General features: G+C 50.3%; 1 protein-coding gene across 5 annotated transcripts in view; it reads right to left on the bottom strand.

Annotated features, from left to right (window-relative positions):
* Nucleotides 1-1,901: 1,901 nt before the first annotated feature.
* The window catches only part of PPP3CC (protein phosphatase 3 catalytic subunit gamma), a 39,986-nt gene continuing 27,127 nt past the window's right edge, over nucleotides 1,902-14,760 (bottom strand). For 2 of the 5 annotated variants that reach the window (XM_054088803.1, XM_054088807.1), the window contains exons 7-15: nucleotides 14,569-14,646; nucleotides 14,394-14,488; nucleotides 13,048-13,173; nucleotides 12,030-12,107; nucleotides 10,977-11,003; nucleotides 9,972-10,053; nucleotides 9,108-9,205; nucleotides 5,622-5,651; nucleotides 1,902-4,129 (exon numbers count right to left, since the gene is read on the bottom strand). In XM_054088803.1, coding sequence (XP_053944778.1) covers nucleotides 3,951-4,129; nucleotides 5,622-5,651; nucleotides 9,108-9,205; nucleotides 9,972-10,053; nucleotides 10,977-11,003; nucleotides 12,030-12,107; nucleotides 13,048-13,173; nucleotides 14,394-14,488; nucleotides 14,569-14,646 — 793 coding nt within the window. In that variant the 3' untranslated portion in view covers nucleotides 1,902-3,950. The remainder of the gene's footprint in view (nucleotides 4,130-5,621; nucleotides 5,652-9,107; nucleotides 9,206-9,971; nucleotides 10,054-10,976; nucleotides 11,004-12,029; nucleotides 12,108-13,047; nucleotides 13,174-14,393; nucleotides 14,489-14,568; nucleotides 14,647-14,760) is intronic. The other 3 variants (XM_054088805.1, XM_054088804.1, XM_054088806.1) reach the window with 3 other exon arrangements.

The following is a 14,760-nucleotide window of genomic DNA, read 5'->3' on the forward strand; positions in this document are numbered from 1 at the left end:
TCAATTTTAACCTTTTTTTTTTCTTTTTCCTTAAAGATGACTCTCAATTTACATTAAGACAGTTCTAACAAATTCATTCCTTGTTCACAAAAAAAAAGAAAAAAAAAAGACATTATATTAAATAATTTCTGCCAATAAATAACATTTTCACCATTTTTTTTCTGTTTCTCCTTTAAACAGAACTAAAAAAAAAAGAATAAAAGCAAGGAAGGAAATAAAAAAAATAAGAAGGAGGCAGTCTCCAGGCAACAGGCGTTATGATCCTTCAGCATTGAGAACCCTAAAATCACCATCACTGCACCCAGCACGTGTCCCGTGGGGCTTCAGGTCCTCCCTGGCAGAGGCCGCTCAGCCTGCGGGCATCCCTGCCATCCCACCTAGCAAGGTTGGATCTGTATCCGAGCATCGCGAGCGGCTTCCCGGGCTGGCACGGGCAAGCAAGAGGTTCTCCCAACACCAAAAATAAGTTGGAACTCAAGCCAGCACCCATTGCCGATTCCCCTCCTTTGTGACATGCACCTTGCTAGAACATGCAAAAATAAACCCAGGCTGCGAGGCCAGCAGGCAGAGGAGGCGGCTGAGCTTCCCCTGGGGCCGGGCGCGCTCCTTGGCTTGTGTTCCTGGAGGTCTGGTTTGCCCAGCTCCAAAGTGGCAGCTCAGGAGGGAAAGGGGACAGGGGGGGAGCTCTGAGATGAGGGGTCTTGAGACGTGCATAGCTCCGAGGCGCTGATTTTGTGGGGAGGAAATAATGAAGGAGAGGGGGAAATATGGGTATTCCTAGCATTTTTTGGGGTGGGAACTGGGGTGGCAATTGGGGCAGGCACCTCTCCCTCCAGGTATTCATTGCCCTCTTCCCCAAAAGCTGGTGGGGAAGGGATGGGGTTTCCCAGCTCAGTGCTGGGGTAGGGGAAAGCTCTGCCTTCCCCAGCCCAGGGATGCTAGCCCAGAGCGTTAGGCAATCCAGGGAGGAATTAGCACCCACGCACCCCATCGCTGCTCCTCACCCTCGGGAAACTGCTGTCAAGGGAAGAGGGGGACCAGCACCAGTGTTGCTACAGCAAGGGAGCCAGCGGTATGGCATCCGTATGGGCCATGGCATCCGTATGTCATGGTATAATGGAATTTTTATGTGCCATGGCATCCAAACATGGCCTGGTATCCATACGCACCATGGCATCTGTATGTCAGGGTATCCGTAACGTGCCATGGCATCCATCACGGTATCCATACATGCTGACTACCACGCGGCTCCCGGGCAGACCTCCTCGCATCCCAAACATGCTCCAGCCTCTCCTGGATGCCACGAAGCCAGATAGACTCCAGGGATAACATGGGTGTGGAAGCTCCTCGCAATGCCCTCAGCCACTCCATGCTTTGCCAGGGTAAAGCACAAAGGCCAAGCGGATTTTGGGAGGAGCTAGTGATGCCGGAGCACAAGAAGGTTGGGGGAAAACCGGAAAACCGTCAGCGAAGCAAATCCCCCTCCACAAAGGGATGGACCCCGCTGAACGCCGCCCCCCCGCCCCCCCCCCCGCCCCCCCCCCCCCCCCCCCCGGCAACCCAGGGTTGGGTTGGAGCACGAGCATCCTCTCAGTTCCAAAGTTCCCAACTCCAACTGGTACCTGGGTGAAATCCCAGCCTGGGTCAGAACAACAGGCCCAAACATGCACGGGCAGCACCTTTGCACGGATTGCGCTCTCAGAGGAAGATAACCACACATGGGCTCACTGCATATCCAAAAGGATTGCCGTTAAAAAGGAAAAAACAGGAAGAAATACTCACAGACAAAGGCGATTTGGCCCCACGCCTCAGGTGGGGTCAGAGAAGCTTGCTCGAAACATCTCGCACTTCTTTGCAAAGCAGCAGGCGCGTAAAAAAGGGGATAAAGAAAGGAAAAAGCGGAGGCATATGACTCAAAAAGTCTCTTGTGAGACCTCAGTGGCCTGCTCACAGATGAGCCGGCATGGAAGTCAGTGACATATGATTAGAAGAGAGTTTGGAAGCTTCCTGCAAAGCTGCTCTTTCCCTCTGGCGCGGCAGCTTGGGGCCGGAGCACAAAGGGAAGACAGCAAGATCCAGAGAAAGGGTTGGCAAATATCCCTACTCAGAGGCTCAGCCCGCTCACCTGCTGCCCTGCTTGGGGAAAGCACAGTAAGTTGGAAAAGAAGTGAAAGCTGGCAAGGGATTTGCTTCTGAAAGCAGCTGCTTTGACTCTGCAGTCACTGGCCCAAATCACAGAATCACAAGGTTGGAAAGGACCCATTGGATCATCGAGTCCAACCATTCCTAACACTCCCTAAACCATGTCCCTAAGCACTTCATCCACCCGTTCCTTAAACGCCTCCAGGGAAGGCGACTCGACCACCTCCCTGGGAGGTGTCATGCAGGGAAGGGACGTGACCGAATGGGAACCTCATAAAATCCCTTTTCAACACTCGCTTCAAAGTTTAAGTGAAAGAACGAGGCTCTGAGGTTCTCGATCCTTGCAGGGTCCTCTGGAAACCCTTCTGTCACCAGGAGATTCCCCAGCCCTGCACAAACATTCCAGAATTCCTGCCAGATTCACTCAATCTCTCTCAGATCCCAGAGCAGTGGAATGTGCCCCAGGCTCCGCAGTATGTGGTGGTGGAAGCAGGGGTCTTTCTGCCCACAGGTTATAAATGAGCCTTTTCCTTTAAAACTCAGACTTCCCAAAGCCCTGTGGATCGCTAAAGACCAGAGATCATTCCTCTGCTCTGAATCAGAGGGATTCCCAGTGGGATTCATGCTGCACTGGCAGCCCTGGCTGATAAAATCCGGCATCTGTCTGGCTGCTGGAGCTTTGGGAAGAGCTGCAACAAGGGGCACTGCTTTTCCCACTTGCCTTCCCGGTTACTTTTTGAGCTGGAATAGAAGTGAACTACTGATGGAAAAGGTGTCCTGATTGTTGTAAGAAACCGCGATCCTTTAGAACTTATCCTGACTATTTGGATGCCACCTTTGAAGAGGGACGGATCCCAGCCAGTCGCACCACGTGAGGTGCCTTCCACGGACACGCTTGCCAAAGTGGCAGCTGCAGGTAGGCAAGAAGGCGAAGGAAACAACAGCAAACTCTGGGGAAGAGACAATTGTGAGGAAAGGAAGAGGAGAGGAAAGGAAGAGGAGAGGAAAGGAAGAGGAGAGGAAAGGAAGAGGAGAGGAAAGGAAGAGGAGAGGAAAGGAAGAGGAGAGGAAAGGAAGAGGAGAGGAAAGGAAGAGGAGAGGAAAGGAAGAGGAGAGGAAAGGAAGAGGAGAGGAAAGGAAGAGGAGAGGAAAGGAAGAGGAGAGGAAAGGAAGAGGAGAGGAAAGGAAGAGGAGAGGAAAGGAAGAGGAGAGGAAAGGAAGAGGAGAGGAAAGGAAGAGGAGAGGAAAGGAAGAGGAGAGGAAAGGAAGAGGAGAGGAAAGGAAGAGGAGAGGAAAGGAAGAGGAGAGGAAAGGAAGAGGAGAGGAAAGGAAGAGGAGAGGAAAGGAAGAGGAGAGGAAGAGGAGAGGAAGAGAAAAAAAATCCCAAACCAACCCCATTTTCCATTAAAGGACCTACTTTTGAAAGCACAGGCTAACTCAGAACGCTACCAAAGTCAACGACCCAAGTTGCCTGGGACTGGTTTTGTTTTGTTTAATCCCCCCCTTGAGGTTTGCCTCGTGGGGAGGAGAGGTCAGCTGTACAGAACAACACATCGTATATGCGCTAGCGGTTAAGATTGGTTTCTAAATTAAAAAAAGATGGACTTTTTTTTTATATATATATCGAACATAAATAAAAAAATTACAAAATGGTCACCTTTCTTACAGAATGGATGCAAACTGGATTATGAACGTGCCTCCAAGGTGAAGTTGGTTTCTTCCCTGCCCCCACCCCACCCCAATAATAAATAAATAAAATTCATTAAGTTTTGGATCCTTTTAGTGGTGCAGATTGGGCACTCGGGCCGTTACTGGGTTTTCTTCCCCGTGCCGTTCTTGTCCGCAGAGTTTGTTGAGGTTACCAAGTTCACCGGCCCATCTGAGTGCACTGAATCCTTGCGTGGCGGCATGCGTTCGTTAATGCGATCCAGCCCTCGGGCTTCTTCGAAGCTGCGGATCTTGTGCTGTGGGGAAAATCCACGGATGGCTGCAGAGAGAAGAGCCAAGAAAGCAGAGTTAGTTCAAGTGGCGGATCCTGGGATAGGAGCCCTTTAGCACACGCCAGACAGGTAGAGGACAGAGTCAGGGCAATGGAAAGCACGTGTCTAGCTACGGGAACGAGATGGGTCTGTAGGTAAGTTTTGGCATCACCCGCTCACAGAGCAGCTCAGAAATGAAGTCCTTGCCACTGGGTCTAGGACAGAGCACAGCAACCGTCTCTGCTCCATAATGGTTTTGCTTTTAATAGAGGAGCAGGAACTCCTGCTGGGACAGAGTTGGACTCAATGATCTCAAAGAGGTTGACCAGTAGACTGGTGGCTGCCCCACCCCTGGAGGTGCTCAAAGCCAGGCTGGATGGGGCTTGGAGCCCCTGATCCAGTGGAGGTGTCCCTGACCATGGCAGGTGGTTGGAACTGGGTGATCTTCAAGGTTACTTCCAACCCAAACCATTCCATGAACCTCGTGGGTCTCTTCCAACCCAGAATGTTCTCCGATTCTCTGATCTCGAAGCCCAGACAAGTGCTTGCCGTCCTCAAACAGGGAAATCTCAGGGAACTTTCAAAGCCGCAAAACAGGATACTATAAAAAAAGGCAAAACTAAACAAACACAATGAAGACACCACCACAAGGCTCTAATTCAACACAAACCACACACTGCAACACCAGGTGAAGGAAGGAGCTAGTCCTCAGATCACAAACACTTCTTGCATGACCAGGAGACAGGCAGGCAGGCTCAGGAGCGATGAAATCCCACCGAGGGCAGGCGTTTCTCTGTTTCAGGTAAGTACATCATCTTTGTGGTGACGATACGGACCAAATACATGTATAACTGCTTTGTGTTACAGATGATTTAAGAAAAAAAGGGGGTTGTGCCAAATCTTTTTACAAGGACTTGGCTGGTTTACAAACAAGCTTCTCCTGGTAATCAAAAAGTTCTGGACACAGAGGTACGGCCCCATTCATCAGGAGTTGGATGGAGCTATTGAGGAGAAAACTTCCCCACACAGAAACCTCAGGAATATGGCATTCCTTCAAGGGCAAAACTGCTTCTCCAGTTCTCCACACTGGGACCACCTTGGCCCACCTGCGGGGAAGGCGAAGATTACAGCAAAGATGTGCAATCTGCTATTTCCTACATGATTTTGACCAAGTTTACTGGCAGCCTTGCCTGGATCAAGTTCCCCAGGGGATGAACTCAGCCACAGGGCATCTGAGATTCGATTACAGGACCACAACACCAAGGTCTTGAGGCACCAAAGCACAAACTGCACTCTCGGAACACAGGTAAGAGCCTCGCTGAGGCTAAAGTAGATGTGAACCAGGTCATTGTGTAGTTTTGCTTCCCAGCAGGGGCCCATCCTCCCCCACTTCTGGTGATGCAAGAGCAAAAAGCTTCCATAAGGCCAATAAAGCTCTTTAAAATTAGCGCACGCACACACAGAGATGATTTTGAGTCTCTCGCCGGATTCTAGCCATACCTTCCCGTGCCTCTACCGCTTCTACTGTGGCTGCAATACAGAAGAACAGTGGCATGCAAAAATGAAGACAGGGGAAGAAAAAAAAAAAAGAGTGACAGTGAGTGATCCAACATCATCGCTACGAATGCAGAGCCCATAGCCTCCCAGCCCCAGTGGAGTCAACCGTATTCAAAACCAACTGGCAAGAGGGGAAGAAGCAAAAGGTGACAGGAGCCTGAGAGGAAAGGCTCAAAGGGGACTCCCTCGGGTTCTGTGCTGACACAGGGGAGTCTCCTTTTTCTCACATTCACGGGACACATAAATCCAATGGAAAGGAACAGAGAAGCAGAGAGATGGGTTGCAGCTGCATGCACAGAAGGGCTTGGGTGCGCAGGCATCCCATGGACAGGGACAGTCTCTGCCTGAGCCATGGGTCTCCACCTGCATTCACTTTCCAGTCCCACTGCTCCCAGTTCAGTGGTTCTAGGGCACCCTGGACAACACCAGAAAGTAAATTGTGAGGAAATCACCCCAAAGCGAAGGCCCAACCACCAGAGCCATATAAGAGTAATGGGAGTGACGCTGAGGGATGTAATGACAAACTGGAGCAGAGGGGCAGTTTGTGGGGAGGCAGGCAGCAGCATATACTTCCAGCCTTCCAGTACTGAAAGGGGCTCCAAGAAAGCTGGGGAGGGCAGAGATACAATGAGGGGAATGGTTTTGAGCTGAAAGAGGGGAGATCGAGATGAGATCTTAGGGAGAAATGTTCTCCTGTGAGGGTGGGGAGGCCCTGCCCAGAGCAGTGGTGGCTGCCCCATCCCTGGAGGGGTTCAAGGCCAGGGTGGATGGGGCTTGGAGCCCCTGATCCAGTGGAAGGTGTCCCTGCCCATGGCAGAGAGTGGAGCTGGATGGGCTTTGAGGTCCCTTCCAACCCAAACCATTCCAGATTCTATACCAGGCTGCTCTGCTCCCAGTGCCTTAAATTATAACAAGAGAAAAGGCTGATGCTTCAAAATCCAGTTTGGCTTCAGCTCCACCTCCGGAAAGTGTTACCAAGCAACAAGACACCATAAAGCTGAGCAATGTCCCTTTCCCAAACCCCTGCAGCAGCTGTCCAAGTTTCAGTAGTCCCTGCCTCAACATCCGGGAGGAGGCACTTTCCCCAAACAGATTCTCTGCTTTTAGCCTCAAAATGCCACAGGTTTTTTTGCCTTGGACCCAAACAAAGACCACGTGGGTCCCCGAGAGGCCATGAAGAAAGAATGGAGTTGTGGTTGAACATCTTTGCTCCAGATACGGTGACTTTGCTCAGCTGTGGTGTGAAAGAAGGCTTGAGGATGGAAGGAGCACCCATGTCTCTCCCGTTTCAGGGTGCAGAGTCACCCAAAAAGGATGCAGCCCCCTCTCCTTCCCACAGAGCTGCAGAAGGAGCACCTGTACATTCACTGGGAGGCTGTTGTGGTGCAAAGGTATGTGAGGAATGGGAAGGGCGGAGAGAAGGATATGTGATCGAAAAAGAAGCGTGAAAGGGGCACAGAAAGTGAGGTGCAGCTGCAGGGAGCACAGAGTGCCAGGAACAGTGAGGGCAGGAAGCCTGCAGCCACAGGAGGAGGTGGCAGGCAGGGTTGGGGAAGGCAGCAACAAAGGTCCAGCTTGTTTGGGGAGATGCAAAGCTCAGCTTCTTTACTAGGGGATCCTCGGAGGAGCCCCCCGAGAGGGGAAGGTGCAGGAAGATGGAGGCAGAACAACCCCGTGCTGTCAGCTACAGGGGCAAAGCCATGGCACTGTGAGCAAGCTGGCTGCTCGAGCAGAGCTTCAACAGCCACCTTCCCACTCAGGCTGTGTTCCCATGCCTGCAGCAGAACTGGGGCAACACAAACCATCACAGTGCTATAAAAAAAAAGGGGGAGGGAATCCTTCACACTCCTCTGTGGGCAGAGAAACCAGGATTTTGGGAGCGACAAGGAGTAAGGGTTTTGGAACAACTGGATCCAGTGGGATGTGTCCCTGCCCATGGCAGGGGGGTGGAACTGCATGGGCTTGGAGGTCCCTTCCAACTCAAACCGTATCATGGTTCTATGATTGTTTCCTCCCCATCCATAGGAGTGGGCAGGAATATTTACAAGTTTCTCACTTGTGAACTATTTAATCGAGGCAAGGCAATCCCTGAACGAGCCCTCTTGTGAGCCCACAGGAAATCACCCAGTGCTGATCGGAAGGGGAAGGCAGCTGCTCCAATGCCAGCATTCAAAGGCTAGCGGCAGGAAAGGATTAAAACACTAGATTACAGGATTCCCTCTGGGGACACATGTTACTATGATAACTCATTCCTTGACCATCAGCCAATCTCCCTGCCCTGCGAGTATAAAGCAGTCAGATCGCTAGCTCAGTCCTGCTCTCAGCACACCAATAAGGCAGAGCATTTGGCTGCTGAGGGAGGGAGCCAAGGGTTTGCCAGCAAGTGCGGAACAGAAACCTCCAAAACCAGATCAAAACTGGGGCAGCGAAAAAAATTTTAATAGGAAACACACAGGCTTGGAAAAATCTGGAAGGCCTGGAGGGCCACAAAGATGTTCCAAGGACTGGAGCACCTCCCACGTGAGGACAGACTGAGAGAGTTGGGGTTGCTCAGCCTGGAGAAGAGAAGGCTCTGGGGAGACCTTAGAGCAGCTTCCAGTACTGAAAGGGGCTCCAGAAAGGCTGGGGCTCTGGATCAGGGCGGGTAGGGATAGGATGAGGGGAACAGTTTTCAGCTGCAAGAGGGGAGATTGAGACGAGATTTTAGGAAAAAATATTTTGCTGTGAGGGTGGGGAGGCCCTGGCCCAGGCTGCCCACAGCAGTGGTGGCTGCCCCATCCCTGGAGGTGTTCAAGGCCAGGTTGGATAGTGCTTGGAGCCCCCGATCCAGTGGGAGGTGTCCCTGCCCATGGCAGAGGGTGGAGCTGGATGGGCTTCGAGGTCCCTTCCAACCCAAACAATCATCCCATGATTCTATGAATCTCCTTCCTTCAATTTCATCCAAGCTTCCTCTGTCAGGGACTCACAGTTTCATAGGGTCAAAATCAGAGGGGATTCGTTTAACAGAGAACAAAACAAGCAGCTGCGTTTACATTTGTGCAGACACTATCACACAACAGCAGCAGAGCAGCAAAGCAGAGGACTCTTATCATGCAGCATTAGAAGAGAAAGAAATTATAAAAATTGTTGCAGAAACATACACTAAAGCAATATAGGCATGCTTTAGGCATGGTGCTGTTTGTTATCTTTTTTCCCTCGCGTTCCCCTCCTCAAGGGTATGCAGGGACATCTTGGAAGGCTCAACACATCCCCACCCACATTTCTGCTTTTGCCTATTTCTGAATCCTTCTTCTTCATGGGCCTGAACCACCTCTCAGGTCCCCTAGCACCCTGCAATCCGCCTACAGGAGCTGAGTGAAGAGTTTTAGGGGCAGGAATAGAACTGCAGAGGGGATGCAGCGTTGTGGAAAGGAGGATTTTCACACTCACCGGTCTGCAGGGTCTGCCTCCCCCCTGAGAGCACGCCCAGGGGCAGCGTACCTGTGGGAGTCAAGCCTTTCAGAGTCAGCACGCTCTCGCTCTCCTCTCTGCAAAGAATAGGGAATGAAACCAGTTACGGAGAGATTAAAACAACACTCAGGTCCACATATGACAGTTAGCGGTGAGTGGCACAAAAACAGGCGTCTGCCCTGCGCTGAGTGGACAGCACACGGCTGATCTGCTGGGCACTGAGCACAAACCTGCCTTGGAAATCACAGGATGGTTTGGGTTGGTAGGAACCTCAAAGCCCATCCAGTGCCATCCCCTGCCATGGGCAGGGACACCTCCCACTGGATCAGGTTGCTCCAAGTGCCATCCAACCTGGCTTTGAATGCCTCCAGGGATGGGGCAGCCACCGCTGCTCTGGGCAACCTGGGCCAGGGCCTCCCCATCCTCACAGGAGAACATTTCTTCCCAAGATCTCATCTCAATCTCCCCTCTTTCAGCATCTCAGCTTACTCGGCCCTGACCCACCAGATCTACAGCACAGCAAATGCGTCTTGAAAGGGTTGAAGGAGGAAGGTGTCCCTGCCCATCGCATGGGGGTTGGAACCGGATGATCATTAAGGTCCCTTCCACCTCAAACCATTCTGTGATACCATGATTGTCAATATCTCTAATCACTGGCATTTCTGCTAGCTTGAGATGAAGGTTTACGAGTGAGTCAGACTGCCAGATGCACAAACCCACCACCTCGAGACTTTGCTATCTGCTCTGGTCTCATAAGATTTCTCCCCAAGCAGGAATCGGCCTGGGGCAGTCTGACCATTGTCGCCCACTACCCAGACCTCAAATCCCATGCTTCTTCCTTACCGAAGAACCGAGAAGACGCGTGCCATCTTCCCAATGGCTCTAATCTTATTCCTGATGATCTCTTTACGGACTGTTGTCCCACCTTAGAGAAAGAAAAAAGACAAAAAGCAGCATGTTTAAGGTTTCTCTCTTTCCAGGCACAGGTAATGTCAATATGAAGCACCTGCCTGACTCCAGGAAAAGAAATCATGGATTACAGATTCACAGCTACACTCTTGAGAGAACAGTGCTGAGAGGATGGTGGTCAAGATGGCAGTGAGAAGGGCAACACCAACCAGAATGACACACGGATTTAGAGGTCTAAAGAGAGTAGAACCACCAAAGGAAACGTATCGGAAAGGTCTTGTTTGAAGCTCACCGGGTTTGATCACACTACACAGGATGTAACACAAATGACTCAGCCATGTAGACAGTTTTGCAAGGCAGAACACTGACGAATCTGACTGCTGATGAACATTGCAGAACACCGGGCTGTGCTCGCCGCGGGGAGGAGTGTCACACAAGCATCAGCTTTGGCATCCAAGGTGCACAGTGAAGGGCCGGCTGGAGCCTTGCAACTCTGCTTTGACCCCACACAAACACAAAGTGAGATATGTGAACTCCCCCTTCCGCTATACAGACCCAACAGGAGAGAAAAGCATGGAGGATAACTGAAAACAAACAAAATATCAAAGTAAAAGAGGTAACAAATACATCTCCTCTCAGCTGAGATTCCTCACATGGCCCAACTACACATTAGGACAGTACAAGCCAAACCAGAGGTCTAACATGCACCGATGGCTCAGCCATGCACTAAGTGGCTGCATTCAGAAGTCAGATAGAAACGTGACCCCGTTTCTCAAGTTCCTGGAGGAACGCGGAAGGGTTAAAAAACACACGGCGCTTATGTTAAAACTGAAAGAGGATGAAGAGACTGCCCAACTAGTCAGCTATTCAAATCCACTCCGAGGAATCTGGTGGCACAGGCAGTGAAAATTAAGCTTGTAGCAAATTCTAGCTGGGTACCTTTCTGATAGCTTGAAATGTAGTGATCTTCAGGGAGAGGAGACACCAAGAAACAAGGAGATGAAGACAGAGATAGAAGAAACAAATTTAATTTTCATGGGAGGGGAGAAAGAAAATAAACAAAAACGAAATGCAATGGGAGAAGTGGATTAAAATCTCAACCTGTTGATCGAAGCAGCAGCACCTTGTTCTACCACAACGGTGTTCTGCTTCCCTGCGGGAACGCCCGTCCTCTGCCCTACACGGATCGGTACAGGCAGCTCCCTTGCATTCCCTCCCCATGCATGCTCGCCACCCCACTTCTTGCTGCACGCCCCACATCCGTGCCTCTGGGTCACCGAGCAACCCTGATATGGGAACTGCAGATCAGCTCAGCCTCTGCTTCTCCCCTTAAAACGAGGGCCAGAAACTGGATTCTGCTTTTTTGTTGAGGGGGTGGTGGGCAGAAGAAGCCACTTTACAGAGTTCACTGCAACAGATGAGAGTGAGATTGACTGGGTATTTAATGGCTTTAAATTGGAGGGGGGAAGACTTAGATTCAACATTAGGAAGAAATTCACTATGAGGCCCCGGCTGAGGTCGCCCAGAGAAGTTATGGCTCTGTCCCATCCCTGGAGGGGTTCAAGGCCAGGTTGGATGGGGCTTGGAGTCCCTGATCCAGTGGGAGGTGTCCCCACCCATGACAGCAGGTTGGAACCAGACAGATTTTTCCAACCCAAACCATTCCAGGATTCTATAATTCTATTTTGATACAGAAAATTTTGAATTGGGGGAAAAAAAACCTGCTTGGGAAGCAGCCTCTGTCAGGAGCAGGAAATCGAGTAGCTGGCAAGAAGCGTCTGTCACAGTGAAGGTAATTTAATTTCTCTGTGACTGAACAGCAAAGGGATATAAAAATGTTTCTGACCCAGAACTACTGGCCAAAAGGGAACCAGAGACCCTGGCTGGGCATCCAGCTATAAATCAAGTGTTGATCGCTCTAGCATCACACACCTTCCCCGCCCTCCCCACCCTCCCTTTGTTACCAGGTCTGTCATAACGGCGCTTTTTTACCTTCCAATGTCTCGTCACCATCTGAAATCAACTCGTCATCGGAGCATATGTTGAGGATGTTAACGAGCATTTCGGTGACTGCAAGAAGCACAGAGAGGTAGATTAGAGAGGCCTAGTGTGTGTGCTTGTTCAGCAGAGGGATTTGGAGGACGAGTTGGACATGCAAATGGTTTCAAGGTCGTTTAGAGTTTGGAAGTTGAAGCCCAAAGACACTTTTAGCCGTGTACTGCTGGTTCCTCGCAGCAGTACCTGGAGCAGACGACATCCTTCACACCTTCTGCCAAGGAGGTGGATGCAGTCCAAGCACACCACAGATGAAACAGATGAGGGAGCTAGGTGCCAACATTCCTGCAGAACAGGCTGGGCTTGCTGAGGGTCCCACCTCCCCTCCCCACACAACAGGCCATCTGGCGCCAAAAATGGCAAATCCATGGGGGATTCAACCTCATGTTCCTCAAAGTCAAAAACCTTCCTGCATATGAGACCTTTAAGACATACTTCAAACATACAGCACCACGGTGGAATTTAAACTTACTCGCTAGGAGATGTAAAAACCCTTTTGCTGAGGAACTCGGGCAAAGTCTTGGCCATATTTTAAGCTGCCTCACCTCCCCCAGAATGAAATAAGCCTTTAAACTGAAGTGAACGCTTCCCTTTTCGTGGGCCACAAGCCAACGGGAGATTTTAATTTCTCTTTTGCAAGAGAAGTGTCTCCTACTTCTGAGCTGAGGCTACACCACGCAAGACCGGCTTCATCAGCAATGCGGAAATAGCAAGAAGGGATCGTGCGGTTGGGAAAAGCTTTTTAAACCAGGTATCCACACCTATTTTCACATGAACTTTACCCGGGAATGCACAGATTTGCTTGAACCTGTACTACTTTCTAGTGCTATCTGGTAGTTAATGAGTCACAACACCTTCCCAACATATTTAATAGCCCGTAGGAGAGGTTTCCAACACTCAGGGTACAGTGACCAGTCACCAGGCAACTCCTAACAGAAATTCAAATCTCTCTTACCCTTTTCCCCTACAAAAGGCAAGGACCATGTGAAGACATCCATGAAGTTTGGAAGCCAGTACGGATGAGGGGAACAATTGAACTGCCTGATGTTCATGACATTGTTTTCATATTTCAGTACAGCAGCTGGAAGAGAAAAGGAAAGACAACACATGTCTGTAGGCGCTGTCAACTCGTGGGAGTTGTATGTATGCTAATGGAACTTCGTTATTAACAAGAGGCTGCACTCATGCAGAATCCAGCTATCAGCTCTCCAAAATGAAAAGGCTTAAGCAAGGTTTTTCAGTTTACTCATTATGTTGTTTCACCAAATCTCATCATAACAGACTGAGTTCAAAGGAATCTAGGGAGATGATCCAAGGGCAGGAGCACCTTCTATACGAGGACAGGCTGAGAGAGTTGGGGTTGTTCAGCCAGGAGAAGAGAAGGCTCTGGAGCTGCTCTCTACCTTAGAGCAGCTTCCAGGACTGAAAGAGGCTCCAGGAAAGCTGGGGAGGGGCTCTTGATCAGGGAAGGCAGGGACAGGATGAGGGGGAACAGTTTTAAGCCGGAAAATGGAAGATCAAGATGACATCCTAGGGAGAAATGTTTTCCTGTGAAGGTGGGGAGTCCCTGGCCCAGGTTGCCCAGAGCAGTGGTGGCTGCCCCATCCCTGGAGGGGTTCAAGGCCAGGTTGGATGGGGCTTGGAGCCCCTAATCCAGTGGGAGGTGTCCCTGCCCATGGCAGGGCGTGGAACTGGCTGGGCTTTGAGGTTCCTTCCAACCCAAGCCATTCTGCGATTCTATGGTAACAGTAAAGGCCAATTCATGCAAATCAGAACTGATGAATCCAGAGCCAAGATCCAAAGTAAGTGGCAAAAACCCCCCACAGCTGAGGGAAGTTCCTGATCTAGTGGGAGGCGTCCCTGCCCGTGACAGGGGGCTTGGAATTAGATTATCGTTAAGGTCCTTTTCATCTCAAACCATTCTATGATCGTACTCCTACAGTTTTGGGGGCACAGCGAAGTGAAAAGCTTTCCTACACTAGCAGCTTCTCTTTTATGGCAGTGTTCATCAAGAGCGCTTCATTGTCACATGGCTGGATGTGAAAGTGTTATTCCAGGCATTATAAGTTGACAGCCAATTGCCACAGTAATACATTAAGTCTTCAAGGCAGAGAACCCCTGCCTTTCTAGCTCTATCAGTTTAACACATAAGGCTCTTTTTCATTTCATGCGTAAGAATGCAGGTAGAGGAGAGGGCAGAGTGGGCAAGGGAAGGGGAGAAAGGATGGAGAGGGATCTCCTGGGCGTGAGAACAGCCTTGACACCAAAATGGCAGCAGAGCACTGGTCTTGCCAGCCTTACCCTTGTTGTTATAGACATCTAGGTAATTTGGTGCAGAGAAGATTGTGATTAACGATGGAAAGCCTGTTGTCTGGCTCTTCCTGTACATTCGGTACCTGAAAAACAGGTCAGATGTTAAACAGACTAGACAGGAAGGCAGAGGGAGTCTGCTCGGCTACCAGGCTGAAGCACTTACCCAGCATCCTGGGCTTCATGAGCTCGGATTACGGATAACAAACTATTGTTCTGCAAAAATTCACAAACTGCAGGATAACTAGAAAACAAAAAGCAAGTACACGTGAGTACGTAGCAAAGGAGAATGGAAAGCACCCTATGGTCTTGGTTTTAGGAACCAGTTGCTTGCAGGAGCCATTTGGTTTGTGTCCAG

Source organism: Cuculus canorus, chromosome 26 (assembly GCF_017976375.1).
Source record: "Cuculus canorus isolate bCucCan1 chromosome 26, bCucCan1.pri, whole genome shotgun sequence".
Lineage (NCBI taxonomy): Eukaryota > Metazoa > Chordata > Aves > Cuculiformes > Cuculidae > Cuculus > Cuculus canorus.